Source organism: Protobothrops mucrosquamatus, unplaced genomic scaffold (genome assembly GCF_001527695.2).
Source record: "Protobothrops mucrosquamatus isolate PMUCROS unplaced genomic scaffold, P.Mucros_1.0 scaffold2251, whole genome shotgun sequence".
Classification (NCBI taxonomy): Eukaryota; Metazoa; Chordata; class Lepidosauria; order Squamata; family Viperidae; genus Protobothrops; species Protobothrops mucrosquamatus.
Genome location: NW_015388340.1, coordinates 53,675 through 80,395, shown reverse-complemented (window position 1 = coordinate 80,395; position 26,721 = coordinate 53,675). Strand labels below are relative to the sequence as shown.

At 44.4% G+C, this 26,721-nt stretch overlaps 1 protein-coding gene across 1 annotated transcript; it reads right to left on the bottom strand.

Annotated features, from left to right (window-relative positions):
• Positions 1 to 1,482: 1,482 nt before the first annotated feature.
• Positions 1,483 to 26,721, bottom strand: SKA2 (spindle and kinetochore associated complex subunit 2). Its single transcript, XM_015824481.1, has 5 exons — positions 26,670 to 26,721; positions 13,593 to 13,682; positions 9,712 to 9,888; positions 3,665 to 3,727; positions 1,483 to 1,871 (listed from the first exon to the last, which is right to left on the bottom strand). The coding sequence occupies exons 1-5, from the start codon at positions 26,700 to 26,702 to the stop codon at positions 1,851 to 1,853; spliced, it is 384 nt and encodes a 127-aa protein (XP_015679967.1). The 5' UTR covers positions 26,703 to 26,721; the 3' UTR covers positions 1,483 to 1,850.

Here is a 26,721-nt window from a genome sequence, read left to right as displayed (position 1 = left end):
TGAAACGACGACAAGGACATCCACCTCCATATTACCAAAATTTGAACAGGGAATCAGGTGTACCTTTACGAATTATGAAGCAATGGATGGAAAGTCATCAAGGAGAGAAGCAACCTAGAACTAAGGAGGAATTTCATGACAGTGAGAACCATTAACCAGTGGAACAGCTTGCCACCAGAAGTTGTGAATGCTCCAACACTGGAAGTTTTTAAGAAGAGATTGGACAACCATTTGTCTGAAATGGTCTAGGGCAGGGGTAGGCAACCTTGGCTCTTTTATGACTCGTGGACTTCAACTCCCAGAATTCCTGAGCCAGCATGGCTCAGAATGGAAACCTCTCCCTTTCCCCTCAGCGTGGCTGGCTGAGGAATTCTGGGAGTTGAAGTCCACGAGTCATAAAAGAGCCAAGGTTGCCTACCCCTGGTATAGGGTTTCCTGCCTGAGCAGGGGGTTGGACTAGAAGACCTCCAAGGTCCCTTCCAACCTGTTATTCTGAATGTGGGGAAGTAGAGAAAATAATGCACGTCTTGCTCTTTGTAAGTTTGTAGAAATAAGAAAAGTGTACTGCTCCACGTAGTCCTTGACTTACAACCATTCATTTAGTGATGGTTCAAAATTACAGGGCCACTGAGAAAAAAGCGACTTACAATCATCATAGCATCCCCTTGGTCACGTGATCAAAATTCAGGCAGCTGGAAACCAACCTGTATTTAAAATAGTCACAGCATCCCGGAGTCACGTGATCCCCTTTTCCCACCTTCTCACAAGCAAAGTCCATGAGGAAGCCACGATTTAACAACCGTGTTGCTAACTTGACAACTGCGGCGCTTCATTTAACAACTGTGGCAGGAGAGATGGTAAAAGGGGGCAAAACTCACTTAACCACTGTCTTGCTAAGCAATGGAAATTTTGGGCTCAATTGTGGTCATAAGTTGAGGACTACCTGTATTATTCTTGAAGCATCCTGGTAGTTAAATGAAACTCCTAAATCAAAAAATTAATTAAGAATATAGAATATTATCCGCAAGCGAGCAAGGTAGTTTTGACACAAAGCATGACTTTGTGTGTGCAACTTTGTGTGTGAATGCACCAACACTGGAAGTTTTTAAGAAGAAACTGGACAGCCATTTGTCCGAAATGATATAGGGTTTCCTGCCTGAGCAGGGGGTTGGACTAGATGACCTCCAAGGTCCCTTCCAACTTTATCATCATCATCATCATTACTATTATTATTATTATTATTATTACTATTATTATTATTATTATTATAACTATAACTTAGGAAAAAGATCCAGAGTTTTATTAATTTTCTGGGGAAAAAGTTATGCTTTGAGTGATTGCTTTGTACATGTGTTCGATTCAGTCTTTTTATCAATTGTGGAATTACGGATTATTGTTGTCTCTTTTATTGGTTCTGTATCGCCTCTGGCTGAGCAAAATAAAATCACCACCATTTTTTAATTTTATTTTATTTCTCCAGAATGTTTAGCTTGGTCAGAAAATAATTTTAATTATTTTAAAATACTAGAAGGGCAGGCTTGCTTACACCAATAATACAAACAATAAAAACCTGCCCTTGGGGCAGAGGCATTCAGATCAGGTCACTGGCTGATCATTTTGTAAACTTTTTCACAATTTAATAAAGATACAAGATGAACACCGGCACATAATTCAAAACAGCACTGTTTACACATTGATATCTAATGGTATCTTGGCAACCTATGTACCAAACGCAGGAACAATGTCCAACAGGTTAAAAATATATATACATGAAAAGATATATATGGCCTTGTTCATCACCTCCCACTGGGAAGCTTCTTTCTGGAATGTTCAGCAAGGAATCAGTGGATTTAATGTTCTTCTGGGCAATTCTGTAGAAAAAGAACAGAGACCGTTTTAAGCAAACAACACCCCCGTTTTCTCACAAAAAGAAAAGCATACGTAGCTCACTTTAATTTATAAGCACAATGGAGAAGAAATCAAATCAATCCAATCAACCTTGATTGTCAAAGTATAACATGTGTACAATGAGATTGTACACATTGTTGTACTTTGACAATCAAGGTTGATTGGATTGATTTGATTTTTTCTCCAATGTGCTTCTACAGGCAGTCCTCAACTTACCATCAGCAACTGAGCCCAAAACTGTACGTTGCGGAATGACACATTGCGAAGTGACATTTTTGCCCCGTTTCACAACCTTTCTTGCCACAGCTGTTAAGCGAATCGCTGCAGTTGTTAAACCAGTAACACAACTGTTAAGTGAACCTGGCACCCCCATCGACTTGGCTTGTCGCAAAAGGGGATCGCGTGACGCTGGGACGCTGCAACGGTCACAAAGACGAGTCCGTTGCCAAGCGTTTGAATTTTGATCACGCGACCCTGGGGATGCTGCCACAGTTGTGTGAAAAACGGCTGTCAGTCACTTTTTTTTAGCACCGTCGTAACTTTGAACGGTTACTAAATCAACTGCTGTAAGTCGAGGACTACTTGTAAAGTGGACATAGAGCCCCACAATACTCCAATTTAAAGTCTAACTATCTTTATGCCGGAAGTTAAGAGACAGAAGAAACTAGCATCCACTATGCTATATTTTTTCTATCCTGCTCTATGGAGTAGAGAGTTGGTCTCTGACAGAAGGCCACCTGAAGGGACTAGAAGCATTTGAAATGTGGATTTACAGGCGTATAGGCTGGGTTGACAAGATCAGAAATGAGGAGGTGATAAGCCGCCTGGGAAAGCCAAGGGAAATAATCAAAACAATTAAAAAACAAAAATTAGAATATTTCGGACATGTGATGCGACACCCAAAAAAATACGGCATACTCCATTTAATCCTCCAGGGAAAGATTGAAGGCAAACGAGGTCCAGGCAGAAGAAGAACATCGTGGCTTCAAAATCTAAGGGACTGGTTTGGACAAAACTCAGCAGCACTTTTTCGTGCAGCTGCTGATAAAAACAGGATCGCCAGCGTCCGAGAACGGATATGGAAGAAGAAGAAGAAGAAGAAGAAGAAGAAGAAGAAGAAGAAGAAGAAGAAGAAGAAGAAGAAGAAGAAGAAGAAGAAGAAGAAGAAGTAGTAGTAGTAGTAGTAGTAGTAGTAGTAGTAGTAGTAGTAGTAGTAGTAGTAGTAGTTTAAAATCAGGTTGTAAAAAACCTTAGTTTCGTTTCAGAAGTAAAAAAAAAATGCTGTACTTATACATAAGCTACAAACTTATAATGGCCGGGATTTTACTTTTAGCCCAACAGTGGAAAAATGAAAACTTACCAACTGAAGAAGTACTAATTAAGAAAATTCTACAGTGTGCAGAAATGGATAGATTGACTTTAAAGATTAAAAAGAAAGAAGACTCGGTGTACTTTAGAACGTGGGATAATTTCTATCATTGGCTAGGAAAACGAGTCAGAGAGAAAGGAACGTGATATGTAATTTTGAATATATTAACAAGAAGAAAGCTACTGAGTGATTAATTAACACATTGTTTATGATAATTAACTATATCTATTATTGTTAGTTAAATACATGTACCCAGACATTATGCTGTTTGCTAAATATTGAAAATGTTATTTGGATAAACCCCAACCCCAACCCTAATCCCGACCCTATCTTATTCCTAACCATATAAAAACTAATAAAATCTATAAATAAAAAAAACTCTCTCACTTCAGGAGTCTGGTACATTAAGTGCTGCATCGCACGCTGTTCTTCTTCAGACAGAGAAGAGATCTAGAAAAGAAAGAAAAGGAGTTGATTTCATATAATAATAATAATAATAATAATAATAATAATAATAATAATAATAATAATAATAATAATAATAATAATAATAATAATAAAGTTGGAAGAGACCTTGGAGGTCATCTAGTCCAACCCCCTGCTCAGGCAGGAAACCCTATACCATTTCGGACAAATGGCTATCCCAGGGGTAGGCAACCTTGTCTTTTATGACTCGTGGACTTCAACTCCCAGAATTGCTGGCTCAGGAATTCTGGGAGTTGAAGTCCATGAGTCATAAAAGAGACAAGGTTGCCTACCCCTGGGCTATCCAGTCTCTTCTTAAAAACTTCCAGTGTTGGAGCATTCACCGCTTCTGGAGGCAGGTTGTTCCACTGGTTAATTGTTCTAACTGTCAGGAAGTTTCTCCTTAGTTCCAGGTTGCTTCTCTCCTTGTTTAGTTTCCATCTGTTGTTTCTTGTCCTGCCTTCAGGCGCTTTGGAGAATAGCTTGACTCCCTCTTCTTTGGGGCAGCCCCTGAGATATTGGAAGACTGCTATCATGTCCCCCCTTGTACTTCCCTTCATTAAACAAGACATACCCAGTTCCAGCAGCCGTTCCTTATTTAATTTATTTCTATCCTGCCTTTACTGTTTTTACAAATAACTCAAGGAAGCAAACATGCAGTACACAATACTCCTCTTTCCTCCTCTTTTTTCCCCACGGTAACACCGGTGAAGTGGGTTGGGCTGAGAGAGAGTTGACTGGTCCAAAATCACCCAGCCGGCTTTCATGCTGAAGGCAGGATTAGAACTTGCAGTCCGCTGGTGGTGAGCATATGCAACTCCCTTTTGCAACCTTCCCATAAACAAAGTCAATAGACTCAAACGTTTACTGCTACACGTAGTCCTTGACTTACAACAGGGGTAGGCAACTTTGGCTCTTTTATGACTCGTGGACTTAAGCTCCGAGAATTCCTGAGCCGGCATGGCTCAGCATGGAAACCTCCCCATTTCTCCTCAGCTTGGCTGGCTCAGGAATTCTGGGAGTTGAAGTCCACGAATCATAAAAGAGCCAAGATTGCCTACCCCAGTATAGGGTTTCCTGCCTGAGCAGGGGGTTGGACTAGAAGACCTCCGAGGTCCCTTTCAACCTTTATTCTGAATCTGGGGAAGTAGAGAAAATAATGCACGTCTTGCTCTTTGTAAGTTTGTAGCAATAAGAAAAGTTTACTGCTCCACTTAGTCCTTGACTTACAACCATTCATTTAGTGATGGTTCAAAATTACAGGGCCACTGAGAAAAAAGCGACTTACAATCATCATAGCATCCCCTTGGTCACGTGATCAAAATTCAGGCAGCTGGAAACCAACCTGTATTTAAAATAGTCACAGCATCCCGGAGTCACGTGATCCCCTTTTCCCACCTTCTCACAAGCAAAGTCCATGGGGAAGATGGATTTAACAACCGTGTTGCTAACTTAACAAGTGCGGTGCTTCATTTAACAACTGTGGCAGGAAAGGTGGTAAAAGGGAGCAAAACTTTGGCCCCCTCAGATCGGGTCCGCAACTTGGGTGTTCTCCTGGATTCACGGTTGACATTGGATGACCAGTTGTCGGCCGTGACCAGGGGAGCGTTTTATCAGGTTCGCCTGATCCGCCAGTTGAGGCCGTTTCTGGACCGAGACGCCTTACGCACGGTCACTCATGCCCTTGTGACTTCCCGCCTGGACTACTGCAATGCTCTCTACATGGGGCTTCCCTTGAGGAGCACCCGGAGGCTCCAGCTAGTTCAGAATGCAGCCGCGCGGGCGGTGTTGGGAGGGACTCGTCGCTCCCACGTCACGCCGCTTTTGCGCGAGCTGCATTGGCTGCCGGTAGCCTNATTCCTGATCTCCCTTCCTTCCGCCGCGCCCTCAAGACGTGGTTGTTCCAGCTAGCGGGACTGGCCTAAGGGATTTTAAAGGGGTTTTAATTACTTTTAATTGGACATATTTAAATATTTCGTTTTAATTAAATTTTAATTAGGTATATGTTAGTATTTTATCTAATTGTCAGCCGCCCTGAGTCCGTAAGGAGAAGGGTGGGATATAAATGCGATTAATAAATAAATAAATAAATAAATAAATAAAACTCACTTAACAAATGTCTCACGTAACAACCGAAATGTTGGGCTCATTTATGGTTGTAAGTCCTAGTGGACAATCCCTTAAACATGAGCCAGTCGTGTGTGCTGCGGCTGCCAAAAAAGCCAACACAGTTCTAGGCTACATTGACAGAAGGATAGAATCAAGATCACGTGAAGAGTTAATACCACTTTACAAGGCCTTGGTAAAGCCACACCTGGAATACGGCATCCAGTTTTGCTCACCCTGATGTAAAAAGGATGCTGAGACTCTAGAAAGAGTGCAGAGAAGAGCAACAAAGATGATTAGAGGATTGGAGGCTAAAACATATAAGGAACGGCTGCTGGAATTGGGTATGTCTAGTTTAATGAAGAGAAGGACGAGGGGTGACAGGATAGCAGGGTTCCAATATCTCAGGGGCTGCCCCAAAGAAGAGGGAGTCAAGCTATTCTCTAAAGCGCCTGAAGGCAGGACAAGAAGCAACGGATGGAAACTAAGCAAGGAGAGAAGCAACCTAGAACTAAGGAGAAACTTCTTGACAGAACAATTAACCAGTGGAACTACCTGCCTCCAGAAGCGGTGAATGCTCCAACACTGGAAGTCTTCAAGAAGAGACTGGACAGCCATTTGTCTGAAATGATATAGGGTTTCCTGCCTGAGCAGGGGGTTGGACTAGATGACCTCCAAGGTCCCTTCCAACTTTACTATTATTATTGTTGATGTTATAAAACAAAATGGTTGATTTCGATGAAACTTTGCAACAAGCTGACAGAGGCTTTTAATTCCCAATGTAAGATGGCTTTTTATTATTTTCATATGAACGTTCTTCGATGCTCTGAGGGCCATTTAGTAGAGAAAGCAAGATATACATTTAAGAAGTAAATGGGCAAAACATTAACAGAAAAGATAATATATCTGCCGATGCTGGCCTTGGGTAAATTGCTTCCGACTTTCCTCACTTGATTCTAAATTGTAATTATAGTTCACAAAGTACAATTACTGTGTTCACACCATAAGGTAATTAAATCACGACAGTGAAATGGCTTGCTAAATCATAAATCGTTAATAAGCTGCAACAGCTAAGCCAAACAAGCCAGTTATGTCTTAAGGGTAATGTGTTTCATTGTCACATTTGATTTGGCTGAGCTTGTATGAACACAACAATTAACTATAATGTATGGTTTAGGATATTGCCTTTAGGTTAATTGGATAAGCAGATTACTCAAAAGAGCTGCTCAAAGGCAGTTTTTAAGAGTTGGTAGAATCCCGTGTAATACATAATAAAGAATTGCCCTCTGCCGTCAAGCTCTTATTTGAGATGTGAGGGTCTTTGGTGGTCTCTTGAGCTTGGTGGTTTTCTTGCAGACATTTCATGACCCAACTAGGTAACATCATCAGTGCTAGAAGGGAAGGGATATACAGTACAAGTGGCTTGCCCTATCAGTGTTTGTGGGGACTGCTCTTGGCGGTTCCTTGATTAGGCTTTTGTTTATTGTTAGCTTGGTCGTCTGAGCTGGTAGTTCCTTGATTGGGGTATTTTTTTTTTCTTCATTGTTGGTCTACTTCAGGGGTAGGCAACCTTGGCTCTTTTATGATTCGTGGACTTCAATTCCCAGAATTCCTGAGCCAGCCATGCTGAGTTGAAATGGAGAGATTTCCATGCTGAGCTATGCCGGCTCAGGAATTCTGGGAGTCATAAAAGAGCCAAGGTTGCCTACCCCTGGGCTAGTTGCTGTTGGTGTTAATTTCTGCTTATCTGAGTGCTGATTGCTGGTGAGGAGGTGTTTTGCTCTTTTGCTTTCCTTTTTAGCTTTTTGATCTAGATGTGGTTTATCTCTTTGCATCTGTTGAGCGCTGATTTGTCTAAGTGCCAGTTTTTCAGGAATTTTCTAGTATTTTTTTTATTTGGCTTGGTCTAAGATCTCAGTTTCCCAGTTGAATCTATGGTGAAGTCTGAACATGTGCAATTAAGGAGTTTTCATCATGTTTTCTGACTGCTGGTTGATGTTCATGGATGCACTCCAATCAAATCAGATATTGAGAGTTTGGAAAAAATATAGAGAAGAGCAACTAAGATGATCAAAGGCCTGGAGACTAAAACATACAAAGAATGGGACTTGGGTTTGGCTAATCTAAAGAAAAAAAGAAACAGGGGTGACATGATAGCAGTGTTCCAGTATGTGAGGGGCTGCCACAAAGAAGAGGGGGTCACGTTGTTCTCCAAAGCACCAGAGGGCAGAACAAGAAGCAACGGGTGGAAACTAATCAAGGAGAGAAGCAACCTGGAATTAAGGAGAAACTTCCTGACAGTGAGGACAATTAACCAGTGGAACAGCTTGCCTCCAGAAATCGTGAGTGCCCCATCACTGGAGGTTTTTAAGAAGAGACTGGACAGTCACTTGTCTGAGATGGTATAGGTCAGTGGTGGTGAACCTATGGCACGGGTGCCAGAGGCGACACTCAGAGCCCTCTCTGTGGGCACACGCGCCGTCGCCCCAGTCCTAGGCCTTCAACTGGGTTTTATAAAACCTTTTCGCTTTAGGCCAGTGGTGGCGAACCTATGACATGGGTGCCAGAGGCGGCACTCAGAGCCCCCTCTGTGGGCACGCGTGCTGTCGCCCCAGTCCTAGGCCTTCAGCTGGGTTTTATAAAATATTTTCATTTTAGGCCTCTGCCGCCGTGTGCAAAAAAAAAAAAGGTTCAACCCCAGTCAATTTCAACTTCTCCTGGAAAAAAAAAAGGTCTTGCAAAGTTGGAATTGATTGATTGAACTTTTTAGTCCCACCCAATCTGCTGTTATCACCGCAGCCGCACCCACCCAATGGGCCACGCCCACCCAATAGGCCACACCACCCGGCACTCGAAGATGCATAAATGGGTTTTGGGTTGCAGTTTAGGCACTCAGTCTCTAAAAGGTTTGCCATCACTGCTTTAGGCCTCTCCCGCCGTGTGCAAAAAAGAAAAAAAGGTTCAATCAGTCAATTTCAACTTCTCGCGGGGAAAAAAAAAGATCTTGCAAAGTTGGAATTGATTGATTGAACTTTTTAGTCCCACCTAGTCTGCCATTACCACTGCAGCCACGCCCACCCAATGGGCCACACCCCCGTTGGCCACACCCACCCAATGGCCACACCCACCCAGCACTCGACGATGCATAAGTGGGTTTTGGGTTGCAGTTTGGGCACTCAGTCTCTAAAAGGTTCGCCATCACTAGTATAGGTCCTTCTGCTTGAGCAGGGGGCTGGACTAGAAGACCTCCAAGGTCCCTTCCAGCATTGCTCTGCTCTGCTCTATTCTATATTGTTCTATTCCATATTTTCTATTCTATTCTATTCTATTCTATTCTATTCTATTCTATTCTATTCTATTTAATAAATAACAGCCTAATCTAAGCATCATCAAAAACACTCCCACAAACACTGAGAGGGAAAGCCACGAATAAAAACAGGGAGTATACCTCACATTCCCTTCAGGCACTGATGATATTACCTAGTTGGGTCATGAAACGTCTGCAAGAAAACAAGTTCTGATGGCACCAAGGACCCCACCGTCCTCCTCCTCCTCCTCCTCTCTGCACAGCCCCCTCCCTTCTACCACTGATGTTACCTAGTTGGGTCATGAAACGTCTGCAAAAAAACAAGTTCTGATGGCACCAAGGACCCTGAGCTACAAATATTGGCATGATTTGAGATGTGGTCCTATTTCTGGCTGGTTATAAACAATGCTGGCTTGAGGCAGGCCGATCGCTAGAAACGTTTCCTGGTGATTCAAACGGAGCTTCGTCCACTCTCGCAAATATTCCAAAGGAAGAGGAGAAGGTAAAATCTTGAGGGATGCACACATCACAGTAGCAATCAAGAGCAAAGTGTCACCTCTGTCCCGGTGTGCTGCTGCATTTCCTGGACCAGCTTCATGGTTTTAGCCAGGGTGGCACGGATGACACGCGTGGACTCTCGCCGCTCCACAGAAATCTTCTCCAGCTGTTCGCACAAGCTTTTGTAACGGGATTTCACCACTGACAGCTGCTGTATCAGGACCAGAGGATTTTCCTGTTTTCAAGGCCGGAAATCCGGAAAGACCAAAAAGCATCAAGCATTAAGAAGAGAAGGTCCACGAGAGCAGATTCAGAACAACGTAAGAATGAATGTTCAATTGTGGTCCTAAGTCAAGGACTACCTGTAGAATTCTAAACAAGCCACAATCCACCTGGAAGTCTTTCAAGAAATCTGAGATGAGAATTCAATTAGGCTATTCAATTAACAGAATTGGACTGGGTATGGCAGAGGGGGTGTGATCAGGGCAACAGAGAGGGGAGCTCTGACTTTACATCAGGGGTCTTCAAACCTTGGCCCTTTTATGACTTGTGGACTTCAACTCCCAGAATTCCTCAGCCAGGCACGGCTGGCTGAGGAATTCTGGGAGTTGAAGTCCACAAGCAAGAGTCTTCCAACTTGACCCTTTTATGACTTGTGGACTTCAACTGCTGGCTGAGGAATTCTGGGAGCTGAAGTCCAAAAGTCATAAAAGGGCCAAGTTCGAAGGCCCCTGCTTTACATACTACCTCCATTGATGCAGCCCAAAACTGCATTACCTGTTTCTCCCAAAGGTGCTTTTTCACAAGGCAACTGGACTTTGTTTCTTCTTTGAAAACATTTCTCTTCTCATCCAAGAAGCTTCTTCAGCTCTGACCGGATGGCGGGGAGTGGAAGGATTTATACTCCTTGCAGACAGCCGGTCATTTCCATCCTTGTAGAGGATCGTTGAGGCCACCTGGAGATTTACCTGTGTCCTCAGGGTCACCTGAGGGGTGCAAATGGGTGTGGAGCCTTCTTGGAATTGCCTAAAGGACTGTGTGGTAGACTGGAGATGGATGATGTCGTATCCTCCCCCTCTGTTGAGGGAGGGCTGTTCAATTTTGACCTAGATGGCCTCTTTGACCCCTCTTTCAAGCCAGCACTCCTCCCTGTCCAAAATGTGGACTTTGCTGTCTTCGAAAGAGCGGCCTTCGTCTTTTAAAGGCAGATGGGCTGCTGACTCTTGTCCTGATGGGTTTGTTCTCCTGTATCACAGACAAACCTCCTAGTGGCCTCAACGACTCTCTCTAAAAGGATGCAAATGACCAGCTGTCTGCAAGGAGTATAAATCCTTCCATTCCCCACCATCCAGTCAGAGCAGAAGAAACTTCAGGGCAAAACATACTTAACAACTGTCTCACTTTGCAACAGAGATGTTGGGCTCAATTGTGAGCGTAAGTCGAAGACTATCTGTAGTTACCATATCTCTTCGCCTTCAGCTCCCAACAGCTAACTGAGCAGACATTATGGCTGCTGCAGTCAACCACTCCATAGGACGGGGTCTTCAAACTTGGCCCTTTGATGACTTGTGGACTTCAACTCCCAGAATTCCTCAGCCAGGCACACTGGCTGAGGAATTCTGGGAGTTGAAGTCCACAAGCAGGGGTCTTCAATCTTGGCCCTTTGATGACTTGTGGACTTCAACTCCCAGAATTCCTCAGCCAGGCACACGTGCCTGGCTGAGGAATTCTGGGAGTTGAAGTCCACAAGTCATCAAAGGGCCAAGTTTGAAGACCCCTGCCATAGGATCATCAAGAACGCGAAGAAACAGTTGGAAAACAGAACAGGTGGCTTCTTCACAACTATTTAAGCCAATTCCCCAAGTTGACACCAACAAGGGCACACGGAAGAACTTCTTTTGGCCCGTTCTGTGCTGTGTTGTCAATCAATTTCACCGGACGCTGAAGATCGAATATGAGAATTAGGGATGGGGAATCGGGAATCTATTCTGAGTGTTAACTGCCGAGTGCAGAAAGCTTCTTTTGATCCAAGTATTTTTTGCAAACCTCAATTATGTTGATTGGATCAAGGGGAGAAAAAAAAAAAGCTTGGGCTTTCCATCTCCAGAACGTTAATAGGTAATCTCTACGTTAATCAGTACTTCTATTAAGTTAGTTAGCCTGGGGAAAAGTATTCGGTCTTTGGGGGGTTACAGTCTCGACAAAGGTGCTTTTTCAAAAGGCAACTGGGCTTGTTTTGTTTTAATAATAATAATACTAATAATAATACTAATACTAATAATAATAATAATAAGTTGGAAGGGATCTTGGAGGTCATCTAGTCCAACCCCCTGCTCAGGCAGGAAACCCTATACTATTTCAGACAAATGGCTGTCCAGTCTCTTCTTGAAAACTTCGTGTTGGAGCATTCACTGCTTCTGGAGGCAAGGAGTTCCACTGGTTAATTCTTCTCACTGTCAGGAAGTTTCTCCCTAGTTCTAGGTTGCTTTTCTCTTTGATGAGTTTCCATCCGTTGCTTCTTGTCCTGCCTTCAGGTGCTTTGGAGAATAGCTTGACTCCCTCTTCTTTGGGGCAGCCCCTGAGATACTGGAAGACTGCTATCATGTACCCCCCTCGTCCTTCTCTTCATTAAACTACTAGACAGACCCAATTCCAGCAGCCGTTCCTTGAAGATATTTCGCTTCTCCTCCAAAGAGGCTTCTTCAGTTCTGACTGAAGGTTCCTGGAGGAGCAAAAGATTTTCAAGGAAGAAAATCCAGTTGGTTTTTGAAAAAGCACCTTTGGGGCAACCATGACCCGGATGACTGAGAATCTCCACAGACAAATACATTGAGCAGTTTTCCAAGGGCAAAGATAGATAAAGTAAGACAAGCCTTAAATCTGTATGCACGTATGGGGTATAATCATAAGCTCCCAAAATTGCCTGTTTCAGAAAGAAGCAAAATTATAATGGCTATGGGGTCCTGGGTGCTCTGTCAGCTTGTTTCCCTACAGACGTTTCATGACCGAACTAGGTAACATCGTCAATGTTACAGAGGAGTGCTGTCTGTTTAAGTGACAAGAAGGAAACACTCCCAATAAAATTGACAAGGTTACCTAGTTTGGTCATGAAACATCTGCAAGAAAACAACCAATCTCAGTTGTCCGCTTCCTCCTCCTCTGTGTAAACCCCTCCTTCTTTTACCACTAATTGTATATATACTTTATTGGTTTTTAACGACAAATCTCCAGTGCCTGGTACACAGCGTGTTGTCTTGGTTTACATTTTAAAAAGGGGGAAAAAAAGACAATGATAATCAATTAACATCTGTAATGATTGAATTCGATAATCCCCCGATTCGTATATTAATTAATAATATATTTCTTTGATCTTCCCTTCTTCCATTTATATATTCCTTTGTCAATCTTAAACAAAATGTAATTCTTAATATTCTCAGTATATGATTAAATAGACATTTTTTTCTATTTGTACAAATAATAATCATCTCTATGTGTAACGTTTTTTTCCATCTTATATTATTCTTATAACCATCGTCTCATTAGTTCACCTATGCATCCTATTTTCGTGGTTTTTGTTTTAAGCTTAATTTTCCTTTTATATTCCATCCATTTCTTATCAGTCATGATTTCTTCTTTTACCACTAATGATGTTTTATCTAGTTGGGTAACATCCTAGCCCAGCAAGTACGAACGACCCCACAGTTCAATCCTCAGCTACAAATATTCTATAGGTTATAATGGCTAGCATCATTCAAGTCCCAGGTTTGTTCTGGCTTCATAGGGTCAATCTGAAAACTGGAGTTTGTAAATCATGGTTTATGGGCTGTGCAACTCCAGACAACGGTGCTAAAATATGGTCACACTTAGGAACCTTAAAGATATCGTTTTAAAATATTTCTTTAGAGGATGTTAGCCATGCTTTCAAGCTAAGGACGATACCTCTTGAGCAAGTCCATTAGGAAGCTGTTTCATCATTTCAAACTCCAACGTTGTCTGGATGTAATCCAGATCAGATTCGGCCTTCTGGAACTAAAACATGAAAAACCATCACAAGCCATTAACGTGATGTACAGAGCGAGAGGACCACCACATAACACCGGTACTTAGTACAAATTGGGGCAGGAAAGATGGCATAAGAGTCATCTTGTAGGGGAGATGGATGGCATAAACATTTAATGAATAAATGAAAGAACAGTAGAGTAGAGTAGAGTAGAGTAGAGTAGAGTAGAGTAGAGTAGAGTAGAGTAGAGTAGACTGGAGTAGAGTGAATGGAATACAAATCTTTATTGAGAATGGAATGGAACGGAAAAGAAGGACTGTATCTTTCCATATTGATGGCATCTCACCCTCTCTTAACAGAATAACAAAGTTGGAAGGGAATCTGGAGGTCTTCTAGTCCAACCCCCAGCTCAAGCAGGAAGCCCCACACCATTTTAAACAAATGCTTGTCCAATCTCTTCTTAAAAACTTCCAGTGTTGGAGCATGCGCAATTTCTGGAGGCAGGTTGTTCCACTGATTAATTATTCTAAAACTGTCAGAAAATTTGTCCTGGTTCTCTCCTTGCTTAGTTTCCACCCGTTGCTTCTTGTCCTGCCTTCAGGCGCTTTGGAGAATAGCTTGACTCCCTCTTCTTTGTGGCAGCCCCTGAGATACTGGAAGGCTGCTATCATGTCCCCCCTCATCCTTCTCTTCATTAAACTAGACATACCCAATTCCAGCAGCCTTTCCTTATATGCTTTAGCCTCCAGTCCCCTAATCATCTTTGTTGCTCTTCTCTGCACTCTTTCTAGAATCTCAACATCTTCTTTACATCGTGGTGACCAAAACTGGATGCAGTATTCCAAGTGTGGCCTTACCAAGGCCTTGTAAAGCGGTATTAACTCTTCACGTGATCTTGATTCTATCCCTCTGTTAATGTAGCCTAGCACTGTGTTGGCTTTTTTGGCAGCTGCAGCACACGGCTGGCTCCTATTTAAGTGGTTGTCCACTAGGACTCCGAGGTCCCTCTCACAATTACTACTATTGAGCAAGGTACCCCCTATACTATACCTGTACATTTGGTTTTTCTTGCCTAAATGTAGAACCTTACTTTTTTCACAGCTGAATTTCATTTTGTTAGATAGCGCCCAGTGTTCAAGTCTGTCCAGATCCTCCTGTATCCTAAGCCTGTCTTCTGGAGTGTTGGCTATTCCTGCCAGCTTGGTGTCATCTGCAAATTTGATGAGTTCCCCATCTATCCCCTCGTTCAGATCGTTGTTGAAGATGCTGAAGAGCACTGGGCCCAGAACAGAGCCCTGGGGCACCCCACTACACACTTCCCTCCATGTAGATGCGGTTCCATTGAGGACCACTCGCTGAGTATGGCCGGTCATCCAGCTACAGATCCATCTGGTGATGATGCTGTCTGACCCACATTTTTCTGTCTTATCAAGTAGTAGGTTGTGGTGTAAATCTTAAAGAGATACAGGTAGTCCTCAACTTACAATCATTTGTTTAGTGAGCAGCGGCCCTGACAAACAGTGACTTATAACTGGTCCTCACACTTATGACTATCACAGCATCCCCGCGGTCATGGGATCAAAGTTTGGGTGCTTGACAACCGGCATGTATTAATGACCATGTTGATGCTGCAAAGGTTGTAAGTGTGAGCAGTTGTCATAACTCACTTTTTTCAGTGCCACTGTAACTTTGAACTGTCACTAAATGGATGGTTGTAGGTCAGTGGTGGCGAACCTATGGCACGTGTGCCAGAGGCGGCACTCAGAGCCCTCTTTGTGGGCACACGTGCCGTCGTCCCAGTCCTAGGCCTTCAGCTGGGTTTTATAAAACCTTTTTGCTTTAGGCCTCCGCTGCCGTGTTCAAAAAAAAAAAAAAAGGTCCAATCAATCAATCAATTTCAACTTGGAATTGATTGATTGAACTTTTTAGTCCCACCCAGTCTGCCATTACCACCCCAGTCACGCTCACCCAATGGGCCACGCCCACCCGGCACCCGACGATACATAAGTAGGTTTTGGGTTGCAGTTTGGGCACTCGGTCTCTAAAAGGTTCGCCATCACTGTTGTAGATCCAAGATTTCCTGCACCTGGGTCAGGGGTAGGCAACCTTGGCTCTTTTATGACTCATAGACTTCAACTCCCAGAATTCCTGAGCCAGCCATGCTGAGGGGAAAGGGAGAGGTTTCCATGCTGAGCCATGCCGGCTCAGGAATTCTGGGAGTTGAAGTCCATGAGTCATAAAAGAGCCAAGGTTGCCTACCCCTGCCCTAGTCCTTTTCATTAAATTAGATATACCCAGTTCCTGCAACCGTTCTTCACGCTTTAGCTTTTACTCTCCTAATCATCTTAGTTGCTCTTCTCTGCATTCTTTCTGTTGAGTATCTCCTGCAACTTACCCCAATGCGAGGAGCTGCTATTTCAGGCCCTAATTCCTTGTTTCAAATCACCAATCCATTCTTCATAAAGGATAAAACAGTACAGGTAGCCCTTGACTTACAGTCATCCGTTTAGTGACTAAAAAAAGTGAGTGAGGACCGTTTTTCACACTTACATCCCTATGGTTACATGATCAAAATTCAAACGCTCGGCAACCGATTCAGATTTATGACGGTTGCAGTGTCCCAGGGTGATGTGACCAGCTTTTGTGACCTTCTGACAAGCAAAATCACTCCACAACTGGGTCCCTAACTGAACTGCAGTGATTCACGGAACGACGGTGGCAAGAAAGCTCATAAAATGGGGCCAAACTCACTTCACTGCCCCGCTCAGCAACAGAAATGTTGGCCTCAACTGCCGTTAAGTCGAAGACTACCGGTATATAAAGCCACTATGATTTCACCAGAGTTTGCAGGCTTGTTTCCATAGAACAGACAGATTTCATATACCAGGGGTAGGCAACCTTGGCTCTTTTATGACTGGTGGACTTCAACTCCCAGAATTCCTGAGCCAGCCATGCTGAGGAGAAATTGAGAGGTTTCCATGCTGAGCCATGCTGGCTCGGGAATTCTGGGAGTTGAAGTCCACGAGTCATGAAGGGGCCATAGTTCCCCGGTGCTGGCTCAGGAATTCTGGGAGTTGAAGTCCACGAGTCATGAAGGGGCCATAGTTCCCCATGCTGGCTCAGGAATTCTGGGAGTTGAAGTCCACGAGTCATGAAGGGGCCATAGTTCCCCGGTGCTGGCTCAGGAATTCTGGGAGTTGAAGTCCACGAGTCATGAAGGGGCCATAGTTCCCCATGCTGGCTCAGGAATTCTGGGAGATGAAGTCCATGAGTCATAAAAGAGCCAAGGTTGCCTACCCCTGTCATATACCAACAGATTAGGGTTAGGATTAGGAATAGGGTTAGGGTTAGGTTTAGACTAAATATATCAATAGAAAGTGGAGACTGAGCATGTTAAAGAGAGACAAATTCTGTCCTTCATTCATTATGAACGGAGAGCCAGTTTGGTGTGTGGTGGTTAAGGTATCAGGCTAGAAACCAGGAGACGAGTTCTAGCACCGCCTTAGGCATGAAAAAGCCAGCTGGGTGACTTTGAGCCAATCACTAGGAGATGGTGAGTTCTAGTCCCGCCTTAGGCATGAAAGCTAGCTGGGTGACTTTGAGCCAATCACTAGGAGATGGTGAGTTCTAGTCCCGCCTTAGGCATGCAAGCCGGCTGGGTGAGCCAATCACCAGGAAATTGTGAGTTCTAGCACCGCCCCTAAGGTATGAAAAAGCCAGCTGGGTGACTTTGAGCCAATCACCAGGAGAAGGTGAGTTCTAGTACCGCCTTAGGCATGAAAGCAGCTGGGTGACTTTGAGCCAATCACCAGGAGACGGTGAGTTCTAGTCCCGCCTTAGGCATGCAAGCCGGCTGGGTGAGCCAATCACCAGGAAATGGTGAGTTCTAGCACCGCCCCTAAGGTATGAAAAAGCCAGCTGGGTGACTTTGAGCCAATCACCAGGAGAAGGTGAGTTCTAGTACCGCCTTAGGCATGAAAGCCAGCTGGGTGACTTTGAGCCAATCACCAGGAGACGGTGAGTTCTAGTCCCGCCTTAGGCATGCAAGGCAGCTGGGTGAGCCAATCACCAGGAAATGGTGAGTTCTAGCACCGCCCCTAAGTTATGAAAAAGCCAGCTGGTGACTTTGAGCCAATCACCAGGAGACGGTGAGTTCTAGCACCGCCTTAGGCATGAAAGCCGGCTGGGTGACTTTGGGCCAGTCCTTTTTCCGCCCAACCCACCTCACAGGGTTGTTGTGCGGAAAACAGAAGGAGGAAGGAGCATTATGTATGTTCATTGCCGAGTTATTTATAAAACAATAGAAGCAAGACAGAAATCTAATACTGTAAATAGTAAATAAATTGTTGAATAAACTGCAGAGTCATTACAGGAATCATCAACTGGACCCAACCAACTGTGAAGCCGCAGAAGCAGCCTCAGTGAGGAGAACCTTTGGACCTCCAGAGCCGGCGTTTTCAGAGACCATTTAGCAACTTCCTTCTGCCAGCTGCCTTTCAGCAAATAGCAAGAGCCCTTTGACTTATAGACCGCTTCACAGTGCTTTACAGCCCTCTAAGGGGTTTACAGAGTCAGCATCTCGCCCCCCCCAACAATCTAGGTCGTCATTTTACCTGCTCGGAAGGACGGAAAGCTGAGTCGACCTTGAGCCGGTCAGGATTGAACTCCTGGCTGTGGCCAAAGACAGCCTGCAATGCTGCCTTTTAACCACTATGCCATCAGGGAAAGGAAAGGGAAGAAGGAAAGGGAAGGGAAGTAAAAGGAGGAAAGGGAAAGGGAAGGAAAGGAGGAAAGGGAAGGGAAAGGGAAAGGAGAGGAAAGGAGGGAAGGGAAGTGAAAGGAGGAAAGAGAAATGGAAGGAAAGGGAAGGGAAGGAAAGGAAGGGAAAGGAAAGGAAAAGGGGAGGAAAGGAAAGGGAAGTGAAAGGAGGAAAGAAAAACGGAAGGAAAGGGAAGGGAAGGAAAGGAAGGGAAAGGGGAGGAGAGGAGAGGAAAGGAAAGGAGGAAAGGGAAGGGAAAGGGGAAGAAAGGAAAGGGGGAAGGAAAGTGAAAGGAGGAAAGAGAAATGAAAGGGAAGGGAAGGGAAGGGAAGGAAGAGAAAGGAAAGGGAAAGGGGAGGAAAGGAAAGGAGCAAAGGGAAGGGAAGTGAAAGGAGGAAAGGGAAATGGAAGGGAAGGACAGAAAAGAAAAGGAGAAATGAAAGGAAAGGAAAGGGGAGGGGAGGAGAGGAAAGGAAAGGAGGAAAGGGAAGGGAAAGGGGAGGAAAGGAAAGGAGGGAAGGGAAGGGAAAGGAGGAAAGGGAAGGAAAGGAAAGGAAGGAAAAGGGAAGGAAAGGAAAGGAGGAAAGGGAAATGAAAGGAGGGGAAAGGAAAGGGAAGGGAAGAGAAATGGAAGGAAAGGAGAGGCAGGAAAGGGAAAGGAGGAAAGTAAAGGGAAAAGGAATAGCATTTATATACCGCTCCATATTGCTTTACAGTCCTCTCTAAGCAGTTTACAGAGCCAGCCTATTGCTCCCACCGTGGCTTCTAAAACTGACCTACCGACCAGAATCTTTCCTCTGTTCTTTGACCAATTAAAGTTTTATACCTCTTTTATCAACAGGTCATGTGAGAGCCCAGATTCTTCAGAGCCCAAAATGCTCCATCCGGCCACAGAGGGTTGGGAGGAAATGTGTGGCACCAGCAGGCCACCGTTGCAGGATCTGCTCGCAAGTGCTTTGACAATACTATTGCACTGCTAGCCGTGAAGTACAGTAGTGCAATGAAGTCAGAGCTCCTGTCAGCAGGAAAACGCTTGGGGAACAGTGTGACAAGAGTGGGAAGGGACCTTGGAGGTCTTCTAGTCCAGCCCCCTGCTCAAGCAGGAGACCTTACACCAGGGGTCCTCAAACTTGGCCACTTTAAGACTTGTGGACTTCTTAAAAACCTCCAGCGTTGGAGCATTCACAACTTCTGGTGGCAAGCTGTTCCACTGGTTAATTGTTCTCACTGTCATGAAATTCCTCCTTAGTTCTAGCTTGCTTCTCTCCTTGAGGACTTTCCATCCGTTGCTTCATAATTCGTAAAGGTACACCTGATTCCCTGTTCAAATTTTGGTAGTATGAAGGTGGATGTCCTTGTCATTGTTTCACAGTTATGTTACTGGACACCGTAACGTTCTGATAGCCTTGTTGCAATTCGGCAGCTTCAAAACCCATTCATTCTCTGAAGTCCTTAAGTTCTCCTTACTTTTAAGAAAAACATCAATCAACTTCACCCATGAAGTTTTGAAACAACTATTAAGAGAAATCAAAACATTCTAGCTTCAAATAAAATGTGCCGAACCGAAAACAAATGGCCAAAAGCCATATCGTGGAATGTGTATTGCAGCACATTTTTTTTAAGCGCTGCAAAAAAAAAATGTCCACAGAAATCTAGATTGAACTCTTTTCAGACAAATGGCTGTCCAGTCTCTTCTTAAAAACCTCCAGTGTTGGAGCATTCACCGCTTCTGGAGGCAGGTTGTTCCACTGGTTAATTGTTCTAACTGTCAGGAAGTTTCTCCTTAGTTCTAGGTTGCTTCTCTCCTTTGATTAGTTTTCATCCTTTGCTTCTTGTCCTGCCTTTAGGTACTTTGGAGAATAGCTTGACTCACTCTTCTTTGGGGCAGCCCCTGAGATATTGGAAGACTGCTGTCATGTCACCCGTCTCCACGCATAGCATCAGCTAGATTCCAGGGGTCTGACTCAAGAGTTATTTGTAAAAGTAGGAGATAAGCACAGTCCTCCATAGGGCTGGGGGGGGGAGGATGTGTGCAGGAACATGCCCAAGATGAAAAGAATGCAGGCCCTGCAAGGGGGAGTCGCATTCCTGCAGATCGGCCTTCCCGACCCTGCCATTTGCAGCAGCGTTTCAATAATCAGGGAATCTGGGTTTTTTTTTTTTTTAGGCAAAGTTGTTTGCCAAAAGGAAACTCTCTAGCTTTTATTTTTTTTCTTAGAGGCAAAGGATGCACAGACTAGGCACACAGGAAACTTTGGCAGACTTGTATCCAGTGGTGGGATTCACCCAGTTCGCACCACTTTGGCAGAACCTGTAGCCCGGGCCCAGAACTGGACTTCCGGAAGCGGCATCCAACACAGAGAACCGGTTGTTCACAAATAATAATAATAATAATAATAATAATAATAATAATAATAATAATAATAATAATAATAAAGTTGGAAGGGACCTTGGAGGTCATCGAGTCCAACCCCCTGCTCAGGCAGGAAACCCTACACCATTTCGGACAAATGGCTGTCCAGTCTCTTCTTAAAAACTTCCAGTGTTGGCGCATTCACCGCTTCTGGAGGCAGGTTGTTCCACTGGTTAATTGTTCTCACTGTCAGGAAGTTTCTCCTTAGTTTTAGGTTGCTTCTCTCCTTGATGAGTTTCCACCCGTTGCTTCTCATCCTGCCTTCAGGTGCTTTGGAGAATAGCTTGACTCCCTCTTCTTTGGGGCAGCCCCTGAGATACTGGAACACGGCTATCATGTCCTCCCTGGTCCTTCTCTTCATTAAACTAGACATACCCAGTTCCAGCAGCCGTTCCTTATATGCTTTAGCCTGCAGTCCCCTGATCATCTTTCTTGCTCTTCTCTGTACTCTTTCTAGAGTCTCAGCATCTTTTTTACATCGTGGTGACCAAAACTGGATGCCGTATTCCAAGTGTGGCCTTACCAAGGCATTGTAAAGTGGTATTAATACTTCACATGATCTTGATTCTCTCCCTCTGTTAATGCAGCCTGTATGCAAAAGCGCACTCGTGTTTTAATGCTTCTGCAGCAAAACTCAAAATAAATAAATAAATAAATCCATCCATCCAGAGGGCAAGGTGGGATTTCCCATTCCTGTTTTAGGCAACTGCGCAGACTCCCAAACCATTACGATGCAGGATTTCCCCTTACGTTGTGTTTTAGCTGACAAGAGCATTACTGGCCAATGCCCTTTTAACATTGCACTGCTTTTTGTGCATGTTCACTAGTAGTACAACATAAAAAGGGCAGTGGACAGACACTTCTCACCCTGCAGAAAACAGCAAGACAGAAGAACAGAATGACAAGAGTTGGAAGGGATCTTGGAGGTCTTCTAGTCCGACCCCCTGCTCAAGCAGGAGACTGTATAAATTTCAGACAAATGCCTGTCCAGTCTCTTCTTAAAAACTTCCAGTGTTGGAGCATTCATCATTTCTGGAGGCAGGTTGTCTCACTGGTTAATTGTTCTCACTGTCAGGATATTCCTCCTTAGTTCTAGGTTGCTTCTCTCTTTGACAAGCTTCTGCCCCTTACAGCAAAGAGTCCCATGATCCATACTGGCAAAAATAGAAAGTGTTTGACTTCATTAAACAGAATAACAGAGTTGGAAGGGACCTTGGAGGTCTTCTAGTCCAGCCTCCCGCTCAAGCAGGAGAACCTATACCATCTCAGACAAGTGACTGTCCAGTCTCTTCTTAAAAATCTCCAGTGATGGAGCACCCACGATTTCTGGAGGCAAGCTGTTCCACTGGTTAATTGTTCTAACTGTTAGGAAGTTTCTCCTTAGTTCTAGGTTGCTTCTCTCCTTGATTAGTTTCCATCTGTGGTTTCTTCTCCTGCCTTCAGGTGCTTTGGGGATAGCTTGACCCCCCTCTTCTTTGTGGCAGCCCTTCAAATATTGAAACACTGCTTTCATGTCAACCCATGTCCTTCCTTTCCGCGGCACGCCAGAAATCAGGCCATGTAAACAAGTGAAGTCCCATCCATGGGATACAGGCAACCCACGAAACCACACACCCCCGGTCCAATCCCTGGTGCCCCAAAGGTTGGGGGGGGGACTGCTCTAAACTAACCATACCCAGTTCTTGCAACTGTTTTTCATAACAAGAGAAGGCAATTTCAAGAGGCCATCCTTAGCAAAAAAAAAAAAAGCCAGCCAGCCATCAAGCCAGCCATCGTCATTTTGTAGGGAAGATGGGTGGTGCAGAATTTTAATAAAAAAAATAATGAATAAATAAATCTTAGGAGGACAGAAAACCTTAGAAAGCATGGTAATCCTCAGAAGAGGTTCAATAATGAGCACAGAAATTAAAAGCAAAAACCTATTTTGGGTCCCGTTGAGGAGTTCCAAGAATTCCTCACTTGCAGGTAGTCCTCGACTTTCAACTCTGCATTTAGTGAACTTTCAGAGTTACAACAGTGCTGGAAAAAGTGACTTATGTATGACCCTTTTTCACGCTTACGACCGTTCCAGTATCCCCGGTCGTGTGATCAAAATTCGGCCACTTGGCAACCGGCATATATATTTATGAGGGTTGCGGCGTTCCCGAGGTGATGGAAACATCTTTTCCCACCTTCAGACAAACAAAGATCCTGGGGAAGCCAGACTGTCTTCACAACCATGTTACTAATTACAGAATAGCAGTGTTGGGAGGGACCTTGTAGGTCATCTAGTCCCACCCTGTACCCTGTTCCCCCAATCCTCCATTTCTTCTGAATATATAACGGAAAACCCAAGTTTCTCTTGTGTAAGAAACTTAGTGCTGTGTGTTCTTTCGCCCTAACAAACAAAGGAAAAGCAGAAGAGAATTCCTCTGGATCTTGCCAAGATGCAAAGCAGTCAAACGCTGCTTGGGTTTTCCATTATATATTTAGAAGAGATGGAGGATTTGGGGAACAGGGTACGGGTAATCCTCGACTTGCAACTACGACTGAGCCAAAATTTCTGTTGCTAAGCAAGTCAGTGAAGCGAAGTTTGCACGATTTTATGACCTTTTTTTTTTGGCCACAGTTGTTAAGTGAATCACTGCAGTTGTTACATCTCCTGGCTTGAGCAGGGGGTTGGACTAGATCTTGGACCTCCAAGGTCACTTTTTATACACAAGAGTGTGCGTCAGTTCATAACTCCAGGGCAAAGAACAAGAGTAATTCCCATAGATCCGAAAACTATATAATAATAATAATAATAATAATAATAATAATAATAATAATAATAATAATAATAATAATAATAATAATAATAATAATAATAATAATTGATGATGATAAAGTTGGAAGGGACCTTAGAGGTCATCTAGTCCAACCCCCTGCTCAGGCAGGAAACCCTATACCATATACATGTCTTTGTGTGTGTGTTTGTGTGTATGTAACATATTAAATATTAACTTCCCATTGCTGAACAATATTCACTGTTTAAATGGACACAATAATAAAACCATTCCAACCCAACCACATACAAAAATTGAAATACTGGCCGGTTCAGGCCCATTTATTGTTCCTTCGCCTTTCTCACTTGTCTTCCAATAATCTATTTTTAATATCTATCTATCTATTTGATATACTGGGGCTTCCTTCTGATCCAATGCAGCCGAGCTCTTTTTTTTTTTTTTACACCTACTTTTCATTCCTTAAACAATGATTGCTTCATTTCCAAAAGATGCTCCAACAGCAGTTAATATTTGTTTTCTGCCTTTATTATTTTTATAAATAACTCAAGGCAGGGAACATACTAATAGTCCTTCTTCTTTTTATTTCATCCACAACGAAAACCCTGTGAGGTGGGTTTGGCTGAAAAAGTGGGTCTGACCCAGTCACCCAGCCAGCTTTCATACCTAAGGTGGGACTAGAACTCACAGCCTCCCGGTAATTGGCCCACAATCACCCAGCTTAGGCTTTCATGACCTCCCCAAAGTCACCCAATCAGCTTATTTGCCTAAGGTGGGACTAGAACTCACAGTCTCCTAGTGATTGGTCCAAAGTCACCTGATTGGATTTCATGCCTAAAGTGGCACTAGAACTCACAGTCTCCTAGTGATTGGCCCAAAGTCCCCCAATTGGCTTTCATGCCTAAAGTGGGACTAGAACTCACAGTCTCCTAGTGATTGGTCCAAAGTCCCCCAATTGGCTGCCTAAAGTAGGACTAGAACTCACAGTCTCCTAGTGATTGGCCCAAAGTCCCCCAATTGGCTTTCATGCCTAAAGTGGGACTAGAACTCACAGTCTCCTAGTGATTGGCCCAAAGTCCCCCAATTGGCTTTCATGCCTAAAGTGGGACTAGAACTCAGTCTCCTAGTGATTGGTCCAAAGTCACCTGATTGGATTTCATGCCTGAGGCAAGACTAGAATTCACTCTCCCCTGGTTTCTAGCCTGGTGCCTGAACCATTTGACCAAATTGGCTCTCACTGTTATTTAGCCTCACAATATTCTTGCAGTGCCAACTAGGATGGGGGGGGGGAAGGTCCATGGCTGAATGTGGCACTGGGTATAGGCTGAGGTACAATCTCATGTACTTGGCTTTTGTTGAAAGAAAAATCTTCATCAGGGTCCAGTCCAAGCTGGGAACAAACAAAATGGAGACTGCTCGAGAAAGAAGGTTGCAGTTTATTGAAGAGCAAAGCCAGACAAAAGTGTGGCTCCGGGAAAGCTGACCACATGGAGCTGGGAGTGGTGGGTTTTTATACCTTCTTGAGCTTTTGTTTGGAGTTCTTCCTATGGCATGAACTTTGACCTGAGTCTGAGTGTGCCTTTCTGGTATTCTGATGGTGTTGGGTTAATCTATTACATCCTAAAAGTCATATCCTGCTTCCCTGGGGCTGTGGCTGATGGCTATGTCCTGTGTTGGGTTTTTTTGGTGTGAGGGATTGTTGATTCTAGGGATCTTTGTCTTTCTAATCCCATCAGCTATAAGCTTCTAGGTTCCAGTCTTTCTGAAAGGATTATGATATCTGCATTTCTACAGAGCTGCTTTCTACGTGGGGGAGGGAGACTTGGGGCTATTAATAAAAACTGGGCATGCTTTTCTGCCTTTTTAAGATCCTTTGAGGAAATATAACATTCTGCCCTTTTTAATATCTCCTTCTCTGGGTGGGGGTGGGGGCCTGACTTCCCCCACTTTCAATTCGCTTATGGGCAGAAATGGGATAAATCTGCCTTTTCTTAATCTGCTGCTTTCCAGACCTGCTACATTGCAGGTAGAATCAACCCCAGGCAGCACTTTGGATGGGCAGACGATAAAATTTAGGGTCCACTCAGCCCCTCCAGAGGGCAACGGGATTAGGAGGTCCTCAAATAAGCTTTCAGATGACAAAACAAATCAATAATTTCCTACAGGTACGTGCGCAATACAGGCAGCCCTCGACTTCCCGCCACCGATTCGAGCCCAACATTTCTGTGGCTTAGAGAAAAGATTCGTTAAGTGAGTTTTGTCCCATTTTACGACCACAGCTTTCTGACCACAGCTGTTAAGTAAACCCCAGCCGTCGTTGTCAGAAACACGGTTGTTAAGTGAACCTGGCTTCCCCTATTGAGTTTGCTCGTCAGAAGGCCGCTAAAGGAGATCTCATGATCCCCCCCAAACATTGCAACCGTCATAAATGCGAGTCAGTTGCCAAGCGTCTGAATTTTGATCACGTGACCCCGGGAACGCGTCCCTAAGTTTGAAAAATGGTTTTTCAGCACGGTTGTAACTTCGGTCACTCAACGAACCCGTTGTAAGTTGAGGACAATCTGTGGGCAAGGGAAGGTGACATTTCTTTTTTTTCCTTTTCCATGCTTTTCAGGGATCTCTTCCCATTTTCCCTTCCATGCAACCCACCACACAGCAACATCCCAGCCCACAAGCCACGCCCACACGCAGTATTGGCCACGCCCACACGCAGTATTGGCCACGCCCCCGGGAATCGGGGAGAATGGATCCGCCCAAGAAGCCACGCCCACTGATGGACCACGCCCCCCCTCGAGCAAGACGGCAGAAAGAAACGGAGCGAGCCCACCATCCCCCTTTCGGGGTGAATAATGGGCACGCCCAGATACACTCCCAGCCTCCCCCCCTCCAGGCGTGAGGAATGGTTGGATCCGGCGGGGGGAGGGGGGACGTTTTCTTACATTCCTGCCCTCCTCCGCGGCTTTTCCACCCCTTTTGTTCCTTCCGTTCGTTTAGGCCGCTCTTCAGGGGGCCACTTCGGTCCTCAAGGGAGCGGCGGCTCCGTTCTGCGCGGTGGCGGCCCGCCAGCAGTCCCGAGACTTACCATGGTCTCGAGCGTAGTAACCGCCGTCTCCATGTTGAATAGTTGACATTCC

Bases quoted from the DNA above. Each gene is read 5' to 3' on its own strand.
- SKA2 (XM_015824481.1), bottom strand. From the start codon at position 26,702: ATGGAGACGGCGGTTACTACGCTCGAGACCATG. The intron at 13,683-26,669 runs GTAAGTCTCGGG...TTCATGTTTTAG, and splicing joins TTACTACGCTCGAGACCATG to TTCCAGAAGGCCGAATCTGA. The intron at 3,728-9,711 runs GTGACACTTTGC...TTTCTTTTCTAG, and splicing joins AGCAGCACACCGGGACAGAG to ATCTCTTCTCTGTCTGAAGA.